Source organism: Biomphalaria glabrata, chromosome 12, assembly GCF_947242115.1.
Source record: "Biomphalaria glabrata chromosome 12, xgBioGlab47.1, whole genome shotgun sequence".
Lineage (NCBI taxonomy): Eukaryota > Metazoa > Mollusca > Gastropoda > Planorbidae > Biomphalaria > Biomphalaria glabrata.
This window is the reverse complement of record NC_074722.1, coordinates 18070143-18086704: the sequence shown is the minus strand read 5'-3', so window position 1 is coordinate 18086704 and position 16562 is coordinate 18070143. Positions and strand designations below refer to the sequence as shown.

General features: G+C 34.0%; 1 protein-coding gene across 3 annotated transcripts in view; it reads left to right on the top strand.

Moving 5' to 3' along the window:
* The window catches only part of LOC106072435 (sodium/glucose cotransporter 4-like), a 49461-nt gene extending 33624 nt beyond the window's left edge, over positions 1-15837 (top strand). For all 3 annotated transcript variants that reach the window (XM_056006384.1, XM_056006385.1, XM_056006386.1), the window contains exons 3-15: positions 4625-4693; positions 5263-5367; positions 7909-7968; positions 8090-8194; positions 8320-8428; positions 8531-8611; positions 8820-9052; positions 9665-9800; positions 10379-10634; positions 11323-11485; positions 11614-11835; positions 12738-12849; positions 13439-15837. In XM_056006384.1, the coding sequence (XP_055862359.1) occupies positions 4625-4693; positions 5263-5367; positions 7909-7968; positions 8090-8194; positions 8320-8428; positions 8531-8611; positions 8820-9052; positions 9665-9800; positions 10379-10634; positions 11323-11485; positions 11614-11835; positions 12738-12849; positions 13439-13656 (1869 nt within the window). In that variant the 3' untranslated portion in view covers positions 13657-15837. The remainder of the gene's footprint in view (positions 1-4624; positions 4694-5262; positions 5368-7908; positions 7969-8089; positions 8195-8319; positions 8429-8530; positions 8612-8819; positions 9053-9664; positions 9801-10378; positions 10635-11322; positions 11486-11613; positions 11836-12737; positions 12850-13438) is intronic.
* The last annotated feature ends 725 nt before the right edge of the window (positions 15838-16562 follow it).

Sequence of the window (16562 nt, the reverse complement as noted above, 5' to 3'; positions counted from 1 at the left end):
TAATAGCCCGTTCTAAAGAAAATCCGAGAAATGATTTTGCATTATTTCTAAACTTTGAAAACTAAAGATCATTACTTTTCTAAGACAGAAAAGTTTGATTGGGGCGACTTCCCTTACAGCTTGAAAAAGAGTTACGAACATAAATATATATATATATATATATATATATATATATATATATATATATATATATATATATATATATATATATATATTAGGGGTGCACCGAATAGTACTTTTTGATATCCGGTCGGAGCCGGATATAACCGGATAGTACAATTAGATATTCGGCCGGAGCCGGAGCCGGATACCCACATGACTCAAACAGCTCGTTTTACTGAAGTTTTTGCAAATCTTCTATATAACATACCTATATTCATATTATTTTGTTATTTACTTTCTTACTTTAAACTCTATCACTGATTGATACATTAAAATGAACAGCATTTTTTTTACAGATATGCTTATCATAAACTAATCTTTGTAACATGAGATGGTGTGTGCGTATGTATTGTAAAGTAGAATGTGGGATAACTCATGCAGAATATATAAAAATATATGTAACTAATGTAAATCTTTCAAAGGTAAAGTTCACTCTTGGTTTTATAGCGTAAATCTTTCTTAAGTACAATCTAAGTTGTAGCCTATAGTGGGTAGATGTTTGTGTTCATGTATTTGACACCATCAACTTGTCATTAGGCTCGTGTTTTAAAGGCCACAAACCGCTTCTGGTTTGTATCTAATACAGATAATGGCTTAGTAAATATCTTAAGTACAGCAAATTTGCAGCCGTATGCTGGCCATTAAATTTTGTACAATGCAAAACATAGCTGCTTCGGTCAAATGACTCATTCAACCAATGGGCAGTTAAACCAAAATATGATTCGGTGGTATTATCAGCTGTCCAAGTGTCCGTTGAGAAAGCGATGCTTTTAGCATCAGATAGCATTTCACGAAGCTTTGAGGAAATATTGTCGTAGATATCTGGAATAACACGTTCTGTAAAATATTTGCGACTAGGCACAGTGTATCTTTTCTCCAGTACTTTTAAAAGTCCAATAAATCCAGACTTCTCAACTACTTGGTAAGGTTCCATGTCAGTTGCAATCATCTTTGCTATGGCCAAGTGAATGCGTTTAGCATTATCACTATTAATATCCCACAATTTAGCTTTGTCTAAGACCTCTTTAATCCCTGGTTGCTGCTTGTGTGTGAGGCTTGACAAATCACTGGTGCTCGTAGACGTACTGGTACAGGCAGTGATATTATTTGATGCTGATTTCAATGCAGTCATTTCGTTGAATAAGTCTGGGTGTTTCGAGCGTAGATGACTAATCATAGTGGTGGTTGAGAAGTCTTTAGGTTTGCTGGTTTACCACGTGACAGTACTACTTTACAAGCATTGCAAACTGCTTTAGAGTTGTCCATTGTTTGACATTAAAGTAACGCCATATAAGTGATGACTTTTTATCAGCCATTATTATTAACATTTAATTTACTAAATGCCCTTGCAAGCCACTTTTATACCCGTGGCTTGTGTAACAAAATACTTGTAGGGGTGTGTCCTGTAGTTCAGCGCTCTAATTGACATTTCTCTTCAACAAACTTAGTGTCATCATCTAGTGACCTCTAGACAGTGTCAATATGTCTTAACAATTTAGTTTGTGGTCCAGACCCTTGATTGACAACCTATCTCATAATAAACAAACTCATACCAGATTAACCTTATAGAGATTTGGCTTGTAGTCCCGCCCCTAATAAAAATTCTACTCCAAGTAAACAAACTCAGTTCCCTCATAAGATGTGACCTCTAGAAAGTGTCAACACGTTGACATCTGGCTTAATGTGGTCAGCTGCCTATCCGTGAACTCAATGTTATGGACTAAACAAACAAAAGGAGGTGGGGGTGCTCATCTCTACCTCTGGAGATATACCCGCACATCTAGACAGATTATCAGCGTGACGTAGTTAAGGAATATTACGTGTTTACAAGACCACTCAAAGGTCAAGACAAGCTTTTAAAATGTGCCAGACATCGCTTCTACGTATGTAATACGAATTTATAATGTAAAGTCTAGTCCACCCCCCCCCCCAATAACAAACATAGTTCCCTCGTGTGACCTCTAGAGAGTGCTTACGTCCATCGTATCTGACTTGGGGTCACCTGTCAATCAATGAACTCAATGTGATGGGCTAAACAAATAAAAGGGGAAGGGATTTGTTCATCTAGAAATATACCTGGTTACATTAGAGGTGTGGCTCTTGTAGTCCAGCCCCCCCCCCCTAATAAAGATTAACTACTAAGTAAACAAACTCAGTTCCCTCGAAAGGTGTGACCACTAGAGAGTGTCAATACGCTGACATTAAACCTACGTCCATCGTATCTGACTTGGGGTCACCAGTCAATCAATGAACTCAATGTGATGGGCTAAACAAATAAAAGGGGAAGGGAGTTGTTCATCTAGAAATATACCTGGTTACATTAGAGGTGTGGCTCTTGTAGTCCAGCCCCCCCCCCTAATAAAGATTAACTACTAAGTAAACAAACTCAGTTCCCTCGAAAGGTGTGACCACTACAGAGTGTCAATACGCTGACATTAAACCTACGTCCATCGTATTTAACTTGTGGTTACCCACCCATAAAAAAATCAATGTGATGGACTAAACAAATAAAAGGGGGTGGGAGTTGTTCATCTCTACCTCTGGAGATATACCCGCACAGCTAGACAGATGTCTGGTCAGCATGACGTAGTCAAGGAATGTTAACATGTTAACTAACTTACTCAAAGGTCAAGACAAATTGAAAAAAGTGCCAGCCATTGCTGCTCTGTATGTAAAGCGCATTTATGATGTAAAGTTTCATCTCTATTTATATTAAGTTATTAACACGCCTTGTCTTTATAATAAACGATGTTTGGTGCATATTCATAATGGCTCTATTTTTAAGCACATTATTTTGTTTTCATATAAACATTAATACATTCTATAACAGACAGTAATGGAACTAGGTCCACTTTATGCATATTAAATTATGTACTTTTTACTATCCGGTTTACTATCCGGTAGTGATATCCGACCGGAGCCGAATAGCACCGGATAGTAAAAAATGCCGGATATTCGGCAGAAGCCGGAGCCGGAGGGACTATCCGGTGCACTCCTAATATATATATATATATATATATATATATATATATATATATATATATATATATATATATATATATATATATATATATATATATATATATATATATATGTCTGTGAATCGATCAATCGCGGGCAAGAATTTGTTTCCGATTTCCAGTCTAGATATAATATATAAAAGTCCATGGCTACATTATTCACTGCATACACAATACATAAAGAAAGACTAAGAAGTGTAAACAAAACCTTTCAATTTCTCTGTCTGTTTGATCTGTTTTTATTCGAGACACCGACAATCACGTGATAGACACACACACACTCGCACAGAGTTATCCAATCAGAATAACGGAGCAGCTTGGAACAGAGATCGTTAATTTATTATGAATAGTTTCTAGTATTTGGTGGTTGTTTTAATGAGATATGACTTGGAAAATCATTCTTCGTTGGTCGAATCCAAGTTGCCATGTGTTCAGAGAGACTCTAATTTTCTGCGACAATTTATCTACATTAAAAGTGTATCACTAACTTCTGTTTTCAAATCACTAAATACGATTGGAAACATACAAAATGTAATCAATTCCTGCTTTATATTCAAATAATATAGTAAACTAAACATCTATATTCGTCTTTGCAAAATAGAGAAAAAATAAACTAGCCAGTATGTGGATCGAATCCACGAGGGGAGGGGGTATCGGGGACAGGGAGTAGGTTTCCGCTCCGCCTTTTACCGTTTAGCAAACACAATTCTGTTTCCAGTCGGGATTCGAGCTCGAGCCGTAGCCAAGCGGTTTTAGCCTCTCAGCCACATACCCCACATCTTCAACGTTATTAATATTGCAAAATAAATGGACGCCTATTTCTCTTGCTATTTTACAAAGCTTATATCAACTCGCTCTGTTTGTTGGTCTGTCTGTCTGTAAAAGATCTTTGACACGTTTTTTTCTCCCACTTCCCCTTCTCGGATCAAATTGAAACTTTAAGTGCGATGAAAATATATGCCTCATTTTTTTTTTAAATTTAATTAATCAATTTGTGATAAATAATTAGTTTTATTTAGTTATAGAAAAGGGAGATAAACCTTACAGTATTGAGAGATATGACATAATTTATTTATTTTTTGCTTGGTCCAAAGTCACAACACAGTAAAATTTAACATAAATAAACTTAAACTCAATATAGGGTTAGTTCATCAAGTTTTCCACCGCCACTTGTGTTCATCCAATCGGGCCTCTCGGCCATCACTATTGTTTGTGTACAAAGAATGAATCAATCTTTTCTTTTTGGTTTTTCGGACGTTTCTTCAGAATATAAATATATTTCTACGTCCTGGACAAAATCTTTTACAGGACGTCGGTGACTAAAGGCTGCCAGGGATTGAACTAAAAACTATCTTGTGAACAGTCCGAAGCGAATACAACACGACCATGCAGCCATCCTTTAAATTACAACATGATCAATTCATTTTATATTTCTTTTACAGTCATCATGTCGAAACAGGGGGTCTGTAGGAGGTTACTTCCTTGCTGGGCGAAGCATGCACTGGATACCAGTAAGTAAATCTTTTTTTATTAATCAGTGTTTTTCTTAATAGCTGGCTGACAATTTATTGTTTTTTATAGTTCAAGTTCTATTGAAGTATCTACTGACAATATATTGTTTTTTATAGTTCAAGTTTTATTGAAGTATCTACTGACAATATATTGTTTTTTATAGTTCAATTTCTATTGAAGTATCTATAAAAAAAAGTCTTCCGATATGTAAAATGCCACAGAGAGAGAGAAAGAGAGAGAGAAGAGAGAGAGAAAGGTAGAGAGAGAAAATGGATGAAAAGAAAGCTAAATAATTTGTTTAGGTAAAGTGAGCGTTGAGAGTTGTAATGAAAGAGGGTTCCTTTTGATTCTAGAAGATGTATTTCTGGATATTTAGCATTAAATCGTTGTGTATAAAGAACATAAACATAAACATAAACATACGTTTTCGGCTTTGTGAACCTTGAGACATATTTCTCCAGCCCAGAGATTCTAAACTCTATTAGGTAGAACATATCATCTCAAAGTTACGAACATCATTCTACTAGGCATGTTGATCTAATACTTGTGTTTCGATGGTGTATTTTAGGTTGGAGCCTCTCTGTTTGCAAGTAACATTGGCTCTGGACATTTTGTTGGATTAGCTGGGTCAGGAGCAGCTGGTGGCATTGGGATCGCTGTCTTTGAACTGAATGTAAGGAGAGATTTTTGTTTGATCCTTTAATAGCAAATGTCATCAAGTCTTTATATCTGTGCAAGCCTTACACTTCTCTATTCTACTCTAGAGATTCGCTTTTCTATGCACCGTAATATAATTTAGACCAGTGCTTATTACATTGACTTCTGCGATTGTAACTAGGCCTTTAGAAAATGTAACAAGCAATTGCATCATAGATTCTGTAGAAAATATTGAAATGCATGCATTGAAATTAGCACGAAGCAAGTAAATATGGTTCAAAACAGAATCTGGTTTGCAAAGATTTTTAGTGTAGGCAGTGGCGTGGCATCCATGGTACGAAGGGTTTTAAATGGCTCATGATCAATAGGGGCCCACAAGGGCACTTTAAAAAATTGAAAACAAAATATAACAATTTTAATGTATTAAATTATTATATATTTTTTTACAAACCATTTCATTAATTATTTTATTATTGGCCTATATCTCTTCATAAATATAACAAAAATACGAAATTACAATTTGATGTAAATCTCATTAGTATAAGGTAACGACCTTTCATTTGTTGGTCATCGCGATGATCACATTTAGGTGATACGAGTGATAGAGAACATTTCTTTACTGTGATCTACTTCATGTCCGAGTATGGTCTACTTCAACGTTTCTCAAATTTAGTCAAGCCCGCTCCATTACACGCCCTCTCATGACAAAGGTGGGTGGGGGAGGGGGTGAAATGGTCAATTTATTCTTCAAGAGGCAAATACATTTGTTGTGTAACTATCAAACAATGTTGGAATATTAACCAAACAAAAGGACATAAAAATAAAAAAATACTTTTTGTAAGTTAAGAGACGTTTCATTTTCTAGTGTAGACATTTTACAATGTAGACATTTTTGGCGAGTGGCGTCTGCAACAATATCGATTCAAAAGTCTTTGAAGAAAACATTTCGAAACGTCTCGGCTCGTGATTCTTCGCAAATTTCTTGTATCAGAATGTTCGAAATTCTCCTGACAGTTGTACATCGTTATGTTGACAACTTTTGTGTGACTAAAAAAAGTTCTGGGAGAAGATTTCTTACTGAACACGAAGATGATCTTACGTGGATCACGCCAATTCCATTTCTAATCATAAGTGAACATATCACCTCTACCAATGTGTTTACTGTGCAAACCACAATTTGAAAAAGACTTCAGCGCTGTTCGAAAGTTGAAGATTGCTATGACTTAGTCTAAGATGTGTGTGTGTTTTTTGTTCACTTCATGTCACGCGCTGGGCGCTTCTGCAATCCAGTAGGGAGAGCATAATTTATATTGTGCTCTTCCAAGATGGTCAAGGGGGTCAAGGGCACAAGGTTCCTAAAGCTATGCGATTTACATATTTGTATGTATTTAAGGTTAGGGTTAGCGTCAATCAGGGAATAATTGCAAAAACTTGATTGGAGGTAGGCCTACCGTTTATTGTCAAGTTCAAAAGTGTGAGAGCAATCAAAGTCTTTTCATAAAGGGACTTAGCAATCAAAGTTAGTCTTTTCATTTAGAGACATAGCAATCAAACTTAGTCTTTTCATTTAGAGACTTATCTACTTTGATAAGGAAATATATATTAAAATCCTCGATAATTGAAGATGTGGTATAACCGTGGGCCTATATTGTTATTACAAAATTATGCGTACTTATAAGAAGTTGTAACTAAATCGAGAATAATGACACTATTACTTCCAGAAGGTAGTAGGCCTATCTACATAGAAATGCTGTTTTCAAAATGTAATGTTACATACGTGATGACTTGATTTGATTTTGACATAATCTTGGGGAAAGGGGGGCACGAGTAGGCCTACCTTGCTTCGCCACTGAGTGTAACTGAGAATATGAATGTGTCGCAGGATTTCACAATCATGGTCATAGGGAGGTCAACTTTTATATATCTAATCTTGAACCAGTACTTCATGTATCGAAAATTTTTTACAAGTGAGTTTAAAGACTATTCCATTAAGTTTATAGCCTACGCGAACGCCGGTATGGACAGTATAGAGGGACTTCTTATGGTCCGACAGTTACGCTGGGCAGGGCACGTATCCCGTATGGGAGACGAACGTATGCCAAAGGCAGTCTTTTTTTGGTGAGCTAAAAGGTGGTAGACGTAACAGAGGCGCACCACGGAAACGCTTCAAAGACCAGCTTAGGCGTCAACTTTCCTTGGCTGACATAGAAGAGAGCACCTGGCTGCATGCGGCGTCGGAACGAGACAGCTGGAGGTCACTCATGAAGGCTGCGGGATACACATTTGAGACCAAAAGAAAATCTGCTGACGAGGACAAACGCAGACGACGAAAAGAAAATCTAAATCGATCACCAGGGACAATGGTTATGCTTGCCCTGGATGTGGCAAAATATGTAGGTCACAGCTGGGGCTGTGCAGCCACAGGAAATACTGTATTCCTCACTAATCTTCGGACTGGAAGACAAGCCTTATTATAGCCTACATAATACATGTGTCTTATCTCATTTCTCGCCAATGTTAGTAGACCTACACATTAATTCTTAGTTTGTCTCATCAGGCCATCTTCATCCTCATGATCCTAGGATGGTTTTTTGTACCTGTGTATGTCGCTGCTGGGGTAAGTTGACTTTTTAATGGGTTCAAAGAGCAGATATTAATTACAATTCAAATAAGTTTTTCAAAAAAAAAATCAGTTTCTAGCATTATTTGTGTTTCATCTGTATTAATATTACTTGTAGGTATTTACGATGCCCGAGTACCTGAGAAAGAGATTTGGTGGTCAGCGAATCAGAATCTATCTTTCAATTTTGGCTTTGATTTTGTATGTCTTTACAAAGATATCGGTGAGTTGTTTCCCTTTCTTATTCTTATAACCTTGGCATTAGATTCCAATTAATAGATTTGTTTGTTCAAACAAATATTTTGTTTTGTCTAAAATAGATTGATCTAATTTGAATTTCATTTGCAGGCTGATCTCTACTCTGGTGCCATTTTCTTGACACAAGCTATGCCAGAGCTCAACCTTTATGTTGCAATAATTATTTTGTTGGCTATTTCTGCACTTTTCACCATTGGAGGTAAATAATTTGCTATTCATGAAACTCGCTGCCAATAATAATAGTTAAAGAACTAGAATCTCTAGTTGTTGTGTTCATCAAAATTGTATGTATTTAATTTAGGTGGACTCACTGCCGTCATTTGGACAGATTTTATACAAACTGTTATAATGGTGGGAGGAGCTTTTGTGCTCATGATCATGGGTAAGTAACTCTGTTTAAATGTCACCCTTGTTAACAGTCTGGCAAAAAAAAACAAAAAAAAAACAGACTTTACATCATCAGCCCCGTATTTATATTGCAAGATCTGAAATGGGAAGGGTGCTATCTTTTTTACAATCAGAAATGTGGAAAATTACTATTTCTTAAATAACACTAAATGAGTTTATATTTATTTCTTCTCTTTTTAAAGGATTTGTAAAAGTAGGTGGCTATGAAGAACTTCGGCATCGTTACTTTTCTGCATATCCTAACACAACACTTGCGCATCTGGGCAAGGATGACAACTATTCCTACACTAATTGTGGCATTCCTCCCAGCAATGCTTACAACTTTGTTCGATCTGCTGATGATGGTAGCTTGCCATGGCCAGGTGTTTTTATTGGTTTGACCATCTCCTCAGTTTGGTACTGGTGCTCTGACCAGGTGAGCTCAATACATTGAATCAACATAATTGTCTTGAATCCCTTTTACTTTATTAAAGTACTTTTTTTTTTCATAAAGAGGACCTATGGTATGTTGGAAAATGAAACAAATATAGATTTCTTATATATACTTCCCTTAATCCCTTCTCCTTTATACCTGAGAAATAGCCTTTACATCCTAAAAGTATAACATTGTTATAATTACAATCAATTGACAAGTTTTAACTATAGACATAGTGTATTCTTTCCCAATAAAACATTGGTATAAATATATCAGTTGCTATTCATATAGTTTTATGAATCCCAATAATCTAATGGCTTATATACAATTTAAGTTCTGTACAAAGAAGCAATTGTAAGTGCATTAAGCCATTGTGCCCTAGATATAGAGTCAAACACTGTTTTAGCAAACTTGTAAATGTCAAAGCTCATCAAGCAACAAAGTATTTTTCCCATTTTATTTGAAGAAAAAAAAATATTGTTTTTTTTTAATACATTCAACCAAAACAAAAAGGCAAAAATGAAATGTCTATTTTAAATTTGTTTTTAAGATCAATATGATCATTTAATAATTTGTTTTTTTATTGTTAACAATAACAAAATTTTTTTCAAGGTAATTGTTCAAAGAGCCTTAGCAGCCAAAAATTTATCTCATGCTAAAGCTGGATGTCTCTTGGCTGGCTATTTAAAGTTCTTGCCAATGTGGCTTATAGTATTTCCTGGCATGATAGCAAGAGTTCTTTATACTGGTAGGTTTTCATGGCAATCTTATATAACTCTTGTAGTAGAAGCATTATATTTTGGCTAAAAAAAAATTATTGATATTATAGACTTTGGGGTTTATAAAACACTTTATGATCACAAGATTAAAATATCTCTTTTAAAAAATGTACTAAAAAAATGGGAAAGTTCAAAACGAATGCCAGGTATTGCAAATAAATATTTGGCTTTTAGATCATACAAAATTAAATAGCAAAAATGTTTAAAAGACATTTTTATTCACTTTAATATTTGAAAACTATGATGTTTATAAAAAAATGAAGGGTTAAGAATGCCAAATTATTTTTTAGCACAAACATGTGCAACCTAGATGTTTTTATATTTCAGATTTTATATTAGTTATATTATACATGTTTAGATACAAAGTATTATAAATCGTTATATTATACAAATTAAACATAGCTTCAATGAGCGAAAGAAAATAATGAAATTTAAAAAAACATTCTATAAACATATTACATGTGCATTATTTGTTTCGAACATTTAATTATTTATTCAAAGCTTGTTTTAATTAACAATATATCATTCAATGCTTTTTAAACAACAGACACAGTGGGTTGTGGTGATCCTGAGGTCTGTCAAAAGGTATGTGGCCAAGATAGCTGTACAAACATTGCCTTTCCAACATTGGTTCTGGAACTGATGCCAGATGGGCTAAGAGGTCTCATGTTGGCTGTGATGATGTCAGCTTTGATCTCATCCTTGACCTCCATCTTCAACAGCAGTAGTACTATATTCACAATGGATATATGGAGGAGAATCAGAAAGTCTGCAACCGATGTGGAGCTGATGATAGTTGGCAGGTATTGAAAAATAAATCTGCTTAATAAGATGTTGCACATGAACAAAAGTTTAGTTGTTTGGTTTTTTTATTAATAATTACTTTGAAAATCTCAATGTTGATCTATATATGACTTGTCCTCTTTGAATGTCCTATTGTAATACACTTCAGACAGACCCTACTTCCACTACAGCCCAACATAACTCTGTATGGTGGTGCTGAACAACTCAAGAAAACAGCACGCTAGTTTTATTAGCATAGACTGCAAAGAGCCTATGGTTCAGCAGAAAAAAGCTGGCTAAAAGAAGAAGAATATATAACTTGACCTTGACCTCTAAGTTTTTTTTTAACATTTAATATTAAGTCCTAGCTCAAATCTCTGGCAGGTGATGGTGGCTGGTATGGTTCAAACAGGGGCTGTCCTGATGACAGGACACATATCACATGACCAGGCTTCTTAGCAACATTTCTTTTTCTTATAGAAATTAAATTTCTATGTTTTTTAACATCTTAATATTCACAATCTAAGCAAAATAAGCTGCTTTACCTAATCATGTATTCATATGTTTTTATTATTTTTAAAGATTTATATAATTAATAATGTTCAACAATGGTTTCATAATGAAAAACTTTAAATTTTTGACGCATACAATCTACATAAGCCATGTGTTAAATACTTATCTCTTGTCTCTGTTGTAAATCAAATATAGGTTGTGTGTCTTGATACTTGTTGGTGTTGGCATTGCATGGATTCCATTGGTTCAAAGTGTGACAGAACTTTTCCACTATATTCAAGCCATCACAAGTTTCTTGGCTCCACCTATATGTTCAGTGTATGTGTTGGCCATCTTTTGGAAAAGAACAAATGAAAAGGTTGAGGCTTTTTAGATTCTGTGAATGTTGATGTCAAGAATAATAAATTAAAATCACTAGTTTGGATTTTTTTTTAAAGTTCAGAAATCAATTAACTGTACCTTTTCTTGTTCTTGTGTTTTTTGTAGGGAGCTTTTTTTGGTTTAATGGTTGGTCTGGTCATTGGACTGATCCGTTTCATTTGGGAGTATTCTTACCGCAACTACCCTTGTGGGGAGGAATATAAGTCAGAGAAACCAGATATTGTTGGCAAAGTGCACTACTTACATTTTGGCATTATCCTGTTTGCCATTGTCACCTTGGTGACAGTGGTGGTTAGTTTACTGACAGCTCCAATAGCTGATGTTCATGTGAGTATGAAAGTTTCAATTCTTCACATTTGAATTATTCATTTGTAGTGCAAAGGAATATCCCATTACATTGTTGAAACACAATCATTCCTTAATAAATATTTTTAGTTATTTCATTTATTATAATCTGATAAAATTGTAAAGGGGAAAGGGAGATAAACAGATGTGGAGTAGTAGGGGAGAGAAAAGGAGGAGAGACTATGAAAAACAATAGGAGGGAAGGGGAAAACAGATGAATGAAATGAAAGATAGCAAGATGGTGGTCAAAGCTCTGAGAAGATGGCTGCCTGTCCCATGCTAGTCACTCTTGACTATCATCTCAATGGTTCTGGTTTTGACTAAGTTGCCACTGTTCCCTGTCATCCTCAGGATTTGGCAAGGACATAATAAACATTTCTGAAGGAATGCCCAAAGTGTACAAGTCAAGTCAAAAGAGCAGGTCTCATAGAGATATAGATGGTTTTAAACAATCATTTATTTCTGCGCAGCCACTGGAAATAATGTATTCCTCACTAATCTTCGGACTCGAAGTCAAGCCTTATTATTATTATTATTATTTCTTTCACTTTCATGAATCAAGTCTAGAGCCACAAAGATGATGTGAAATGTTATCTGATCTAATCAATTCCAACATTTTTAGAGAAACTACCTTTTTATAGTATTTCAATCAAGAGAAAGCCTAAGTTAATCAATAACCATTTCATTTATCTAAACCACTTTGCTAGTATACAGTGGATCAACGCTAATGAAGTAAAAGTAGTAGAGAATTATATAGTATACTGTCTTACTAGGGGCATATTGAACTAAAATTATTATAGCTTACTGAAATTTGATAAAATTATTGTATGTAAACTATACATTAATGTTTGTCTTTTTAAATTGATCTTTTGTTGTATGTTCAGCTTGAACGTCTGCTTTTCTGGAATAGATATAGTACTCGAGCAAGAGTGGATTTATCAGAAGTAGAAGAAGAGAAACCAGAGCCGATGGAAACACAAAAGTCCTTTCAGGATGGTAAGTGATTGTCTGGTAAGATGGTAAGATTGTCTAGTCAATGTATTTCTGGAAGAAATCTGACACACTTATTGATACAAACTATGTACAAGATACTAAAATGGGTTTAGTCTGTGAATGCGATATGTAATGGGAATTTATTAAAGAATATTTTTCCTTATTATAAGGAACACAGGAATACACAGCCAATAGTTGATACTTGAAAATTTGTTTTAAATGATAGTATTAGTTAATTGACAAACAGTAATGTAGATGGAGCTCCAATGTAGACATTTTACATCTAGAATAACATGTAAACATTCAATAATACAGGACAATATTTTCTTACGAAACTGGTTCTCTTAACTTCTTCTTTTTTAGAATCACATTAGTCTTTGTAATTGTTTTAGCTCACAGTTTTGCATACCATGACTCAGCCAATCAGAATTTGACACACTATATTTTGCTAGAAAGATTTTTTCCTAATTAATTCAGAAACTCAGCCCTTTTGACTTGTATTGTGAATAAATAAGTTATAATGTGCAAATGATTATAAAATTGTCATTAAATTCTATGACATCAAGTAAAATGCATTTCATTTCTTCTTCAGACTATGACAGTCTACCATGGTATAAAAAAGCTGGCCAGTGGATTTGTGGTATTGAGAAGATGAATGCACCAGAGACCCAACTATCTCCAGAAGAGCTACAAGCCATCGAAGATAAACAGACGTCCATTCATGAGCAAACATTGTGGAGACGTATACTTAATATCAATGCTCTCTTTTTAATGGCAGTTGCAGCTTTCACATGGGGATTTTTTGCTTAAGAGTAGTATCATTTCAAAGATTTGATTTGTGATATAATTCTCAAAGTGTTATATCCTAACTCTGTTTATTAAGAGATGTTTTTTATCTATTTATTTCAAGCTAGAATACCATAGCTGTGAACTTGATGAAATGTTTATGATGTATATCAAATTGTTAATGTACATTTTAACCCAAAAATTTCATTCATTTAACTTTTTCTAAGTCATTAAATTAACTATATCTGTTTAATGTAAATTATCACATAAAAAAAACTGTGTAAAACATACACTCTCGTGATAGCTTGGTAATGAAAATCCAAATGCTTGAGACACTTCATTTTATTGGATAAATAGTATTATTTGTATAAAATGTCTCAAACTTTGGCAACTTGTATATATAATGAATAATTTCAGTCCAGGGTAGTAATAACAAAAAAAAAAGTTTTTTCTGTTTCCAAAGCAAATAAAAATATAGTATAAAACTTTACTAGCCCAATAGTTGTACCTATAGTTTAACAAGTCTAGAATGTAAGCTAAGACTTTAGTGCACACTTGTTAGGCTTCTGTGATTCAGTTCAATAGTGGTACTGACATTATTGACAGAGGGACAACATATTTAAGACATTAAGGAATAAGAATGGTGGCTCAAAGATGTCTCTAGTATAAAGAATGTTGAGGAAGGGAAATAATAGAAAAAAATTCTTTACCATATATTTGATAAAATATGCTTTGATGTTTATCTGGATCTTTGATAAAATATTATGCTTTGATGTTTATCTTGAATCTTTGATAAAGCATTATGCTTTGATGTTTATCTTGGGTTTATGTCCATGAACCAAAGAAACTGATGATCTTAACATCATCACCATGTCTGAAAGAGGAACGTTCCTTTTTTACTCGATGTCTCTTCAGAAAATTTATATTTGTTTTAAAAAAACTTCTGAAGCAATGTCAGAATTCATGAAGCACATGAAAGTTTTGATTTCAAAAAATGTATTTCTGTTCAAAGAAATGTAAGAATTTATATAGAGGGCTACAGTAGCTTCTTAGTCTGTGTTTTTTTATCATCAGCTTTATGATATACAGTAATAAAAAGTTGTGGTTCTAGTTCTAGTAAGAAACTTTTCATAGAATATTTATTACAGTGAGTCCTCACTAAATGATTGGTCTGTTTAATGACAACTCGAAGTTATGATGGACTTTCACGAATAACCATTAATTCTGTTTACTTCCAATAAAAGACCGAATTTCAAAGATTTGACAGATGGCCGAGCAATATTTTTTTTATTTTGCATGGCGAGGCAACAGTGACAGCAAAGTGATGTGTTGTGTACGATTAGCCGGGCTGAGACAGCTCATCTGGGTTTGCAATTGCTCGTTCTCACACCATACATAGAACTTTAATGTGTTAGTTTTTTTTTCACAATTTTATAATCAAAAGGTATCCCATCAACATGGCTGACAAAAGGAAAACTACAGGTATGCGGTTAGGGTCTACACTACATGGAGGATATATATATTACCTCCTTTATTAGATTATTACAACTACAAGTGTATACAATAATGTATCAAAAGAAAAAAAATTACTACGACTGAGTGTATCTGTGTGTCTGAGTGTATGTTATCACACATTAAAGTAAAACTTATTGACACTTCAGATCAGAAAGTTATTATACAGTTTATCTAGCTTTTTTAAATAAAAATTTGTAACATCTTTTCTCAAATCACATTTACAAATTGTCAAGTATAGAGACTTATTAATAATTGTTTTTTTTATTAATCTCAGGTTATTGAATACCATTCAGACTTTGGTTGCTTAAAAATCTCAAAACATTATATTTTTTTTATTTTTGTGAATCTGGTCTTTAAATGCCTTTTCTTTATTTTTGTGATGTTCTTTTAACATAATGCATTTTATTTGATTTATACTTCATTTTTTTTTACTAGATTTAGTATAAATTCTATTCAAAAGTTGAAATGTATTAAAAAAAAAATTTCTGCAGAAATCAAATGTTGATGATATAAAATAAAAACACTTTTAGATTTGAAGAAAGTACAACATTTTTTCCACACCTACATCGTTGTCTAGTGCCTCTTTTCTGTTCATCTACTGAAAATATCTAGTTGTTTTTGTTTTGATAAACATCATTCTTCTTATGTTATTGTAATTTTATGTAATAAATATTTATCTTTATTAACAAATGCCAGTAGTAGTCTTATTGTATATGATTTGTCACACCATCATATAAAAAGTTGAAGAAGTGGGTTTACTTATCAAATAACAATTAGACAATCACATTTAATTATGTGGGAACAAGAGTCATGACCACAAGACCTTAAAGATGCCACAATTGTCCATCTATACAAGCACAAAGGAAACCGCCAAATCTGCAACAACCACAGAGCAATATCTCTTCTCTCTATTTCTGGAAAAATCCTCCCACATATCCTACTAAATTGGCTCATACATTATCTAAAACATGGTCTACTACCAGAAAGCCAATGCGGATTCAGAAAGGAGCTTGGAACCATTGACCTGATCTTTGCAATAAGGCAGCTCCAGAAAAAATGCCAAAAAACAAAATGCTGACCTCTTCTAAATATATGTTGACCTAACAAAAGTATTCGACACTGTTGGCAGAGAAGGACTCTGGAAGATCAAGTCAAAGTATGGATGTCCACAAAAATTCATAACCATGGTGAGATTATTTCATGATTGCATGAAGACTCATGTTCAGGAGAGTGGAGAACCATTAGAGCCCTTCAAACAAGGTAAAAGAAGACTGTCCTAGCACCCACACTTCTCAGTATTATGTTCTCTGCTATGCTGACAGATACATACATATATTAAACATAAATTAAAAACTTGGTCCCTGGTGCTGTTATTCATTTATGTTTAATATATGTATGTATCATTTGTTTCAGCA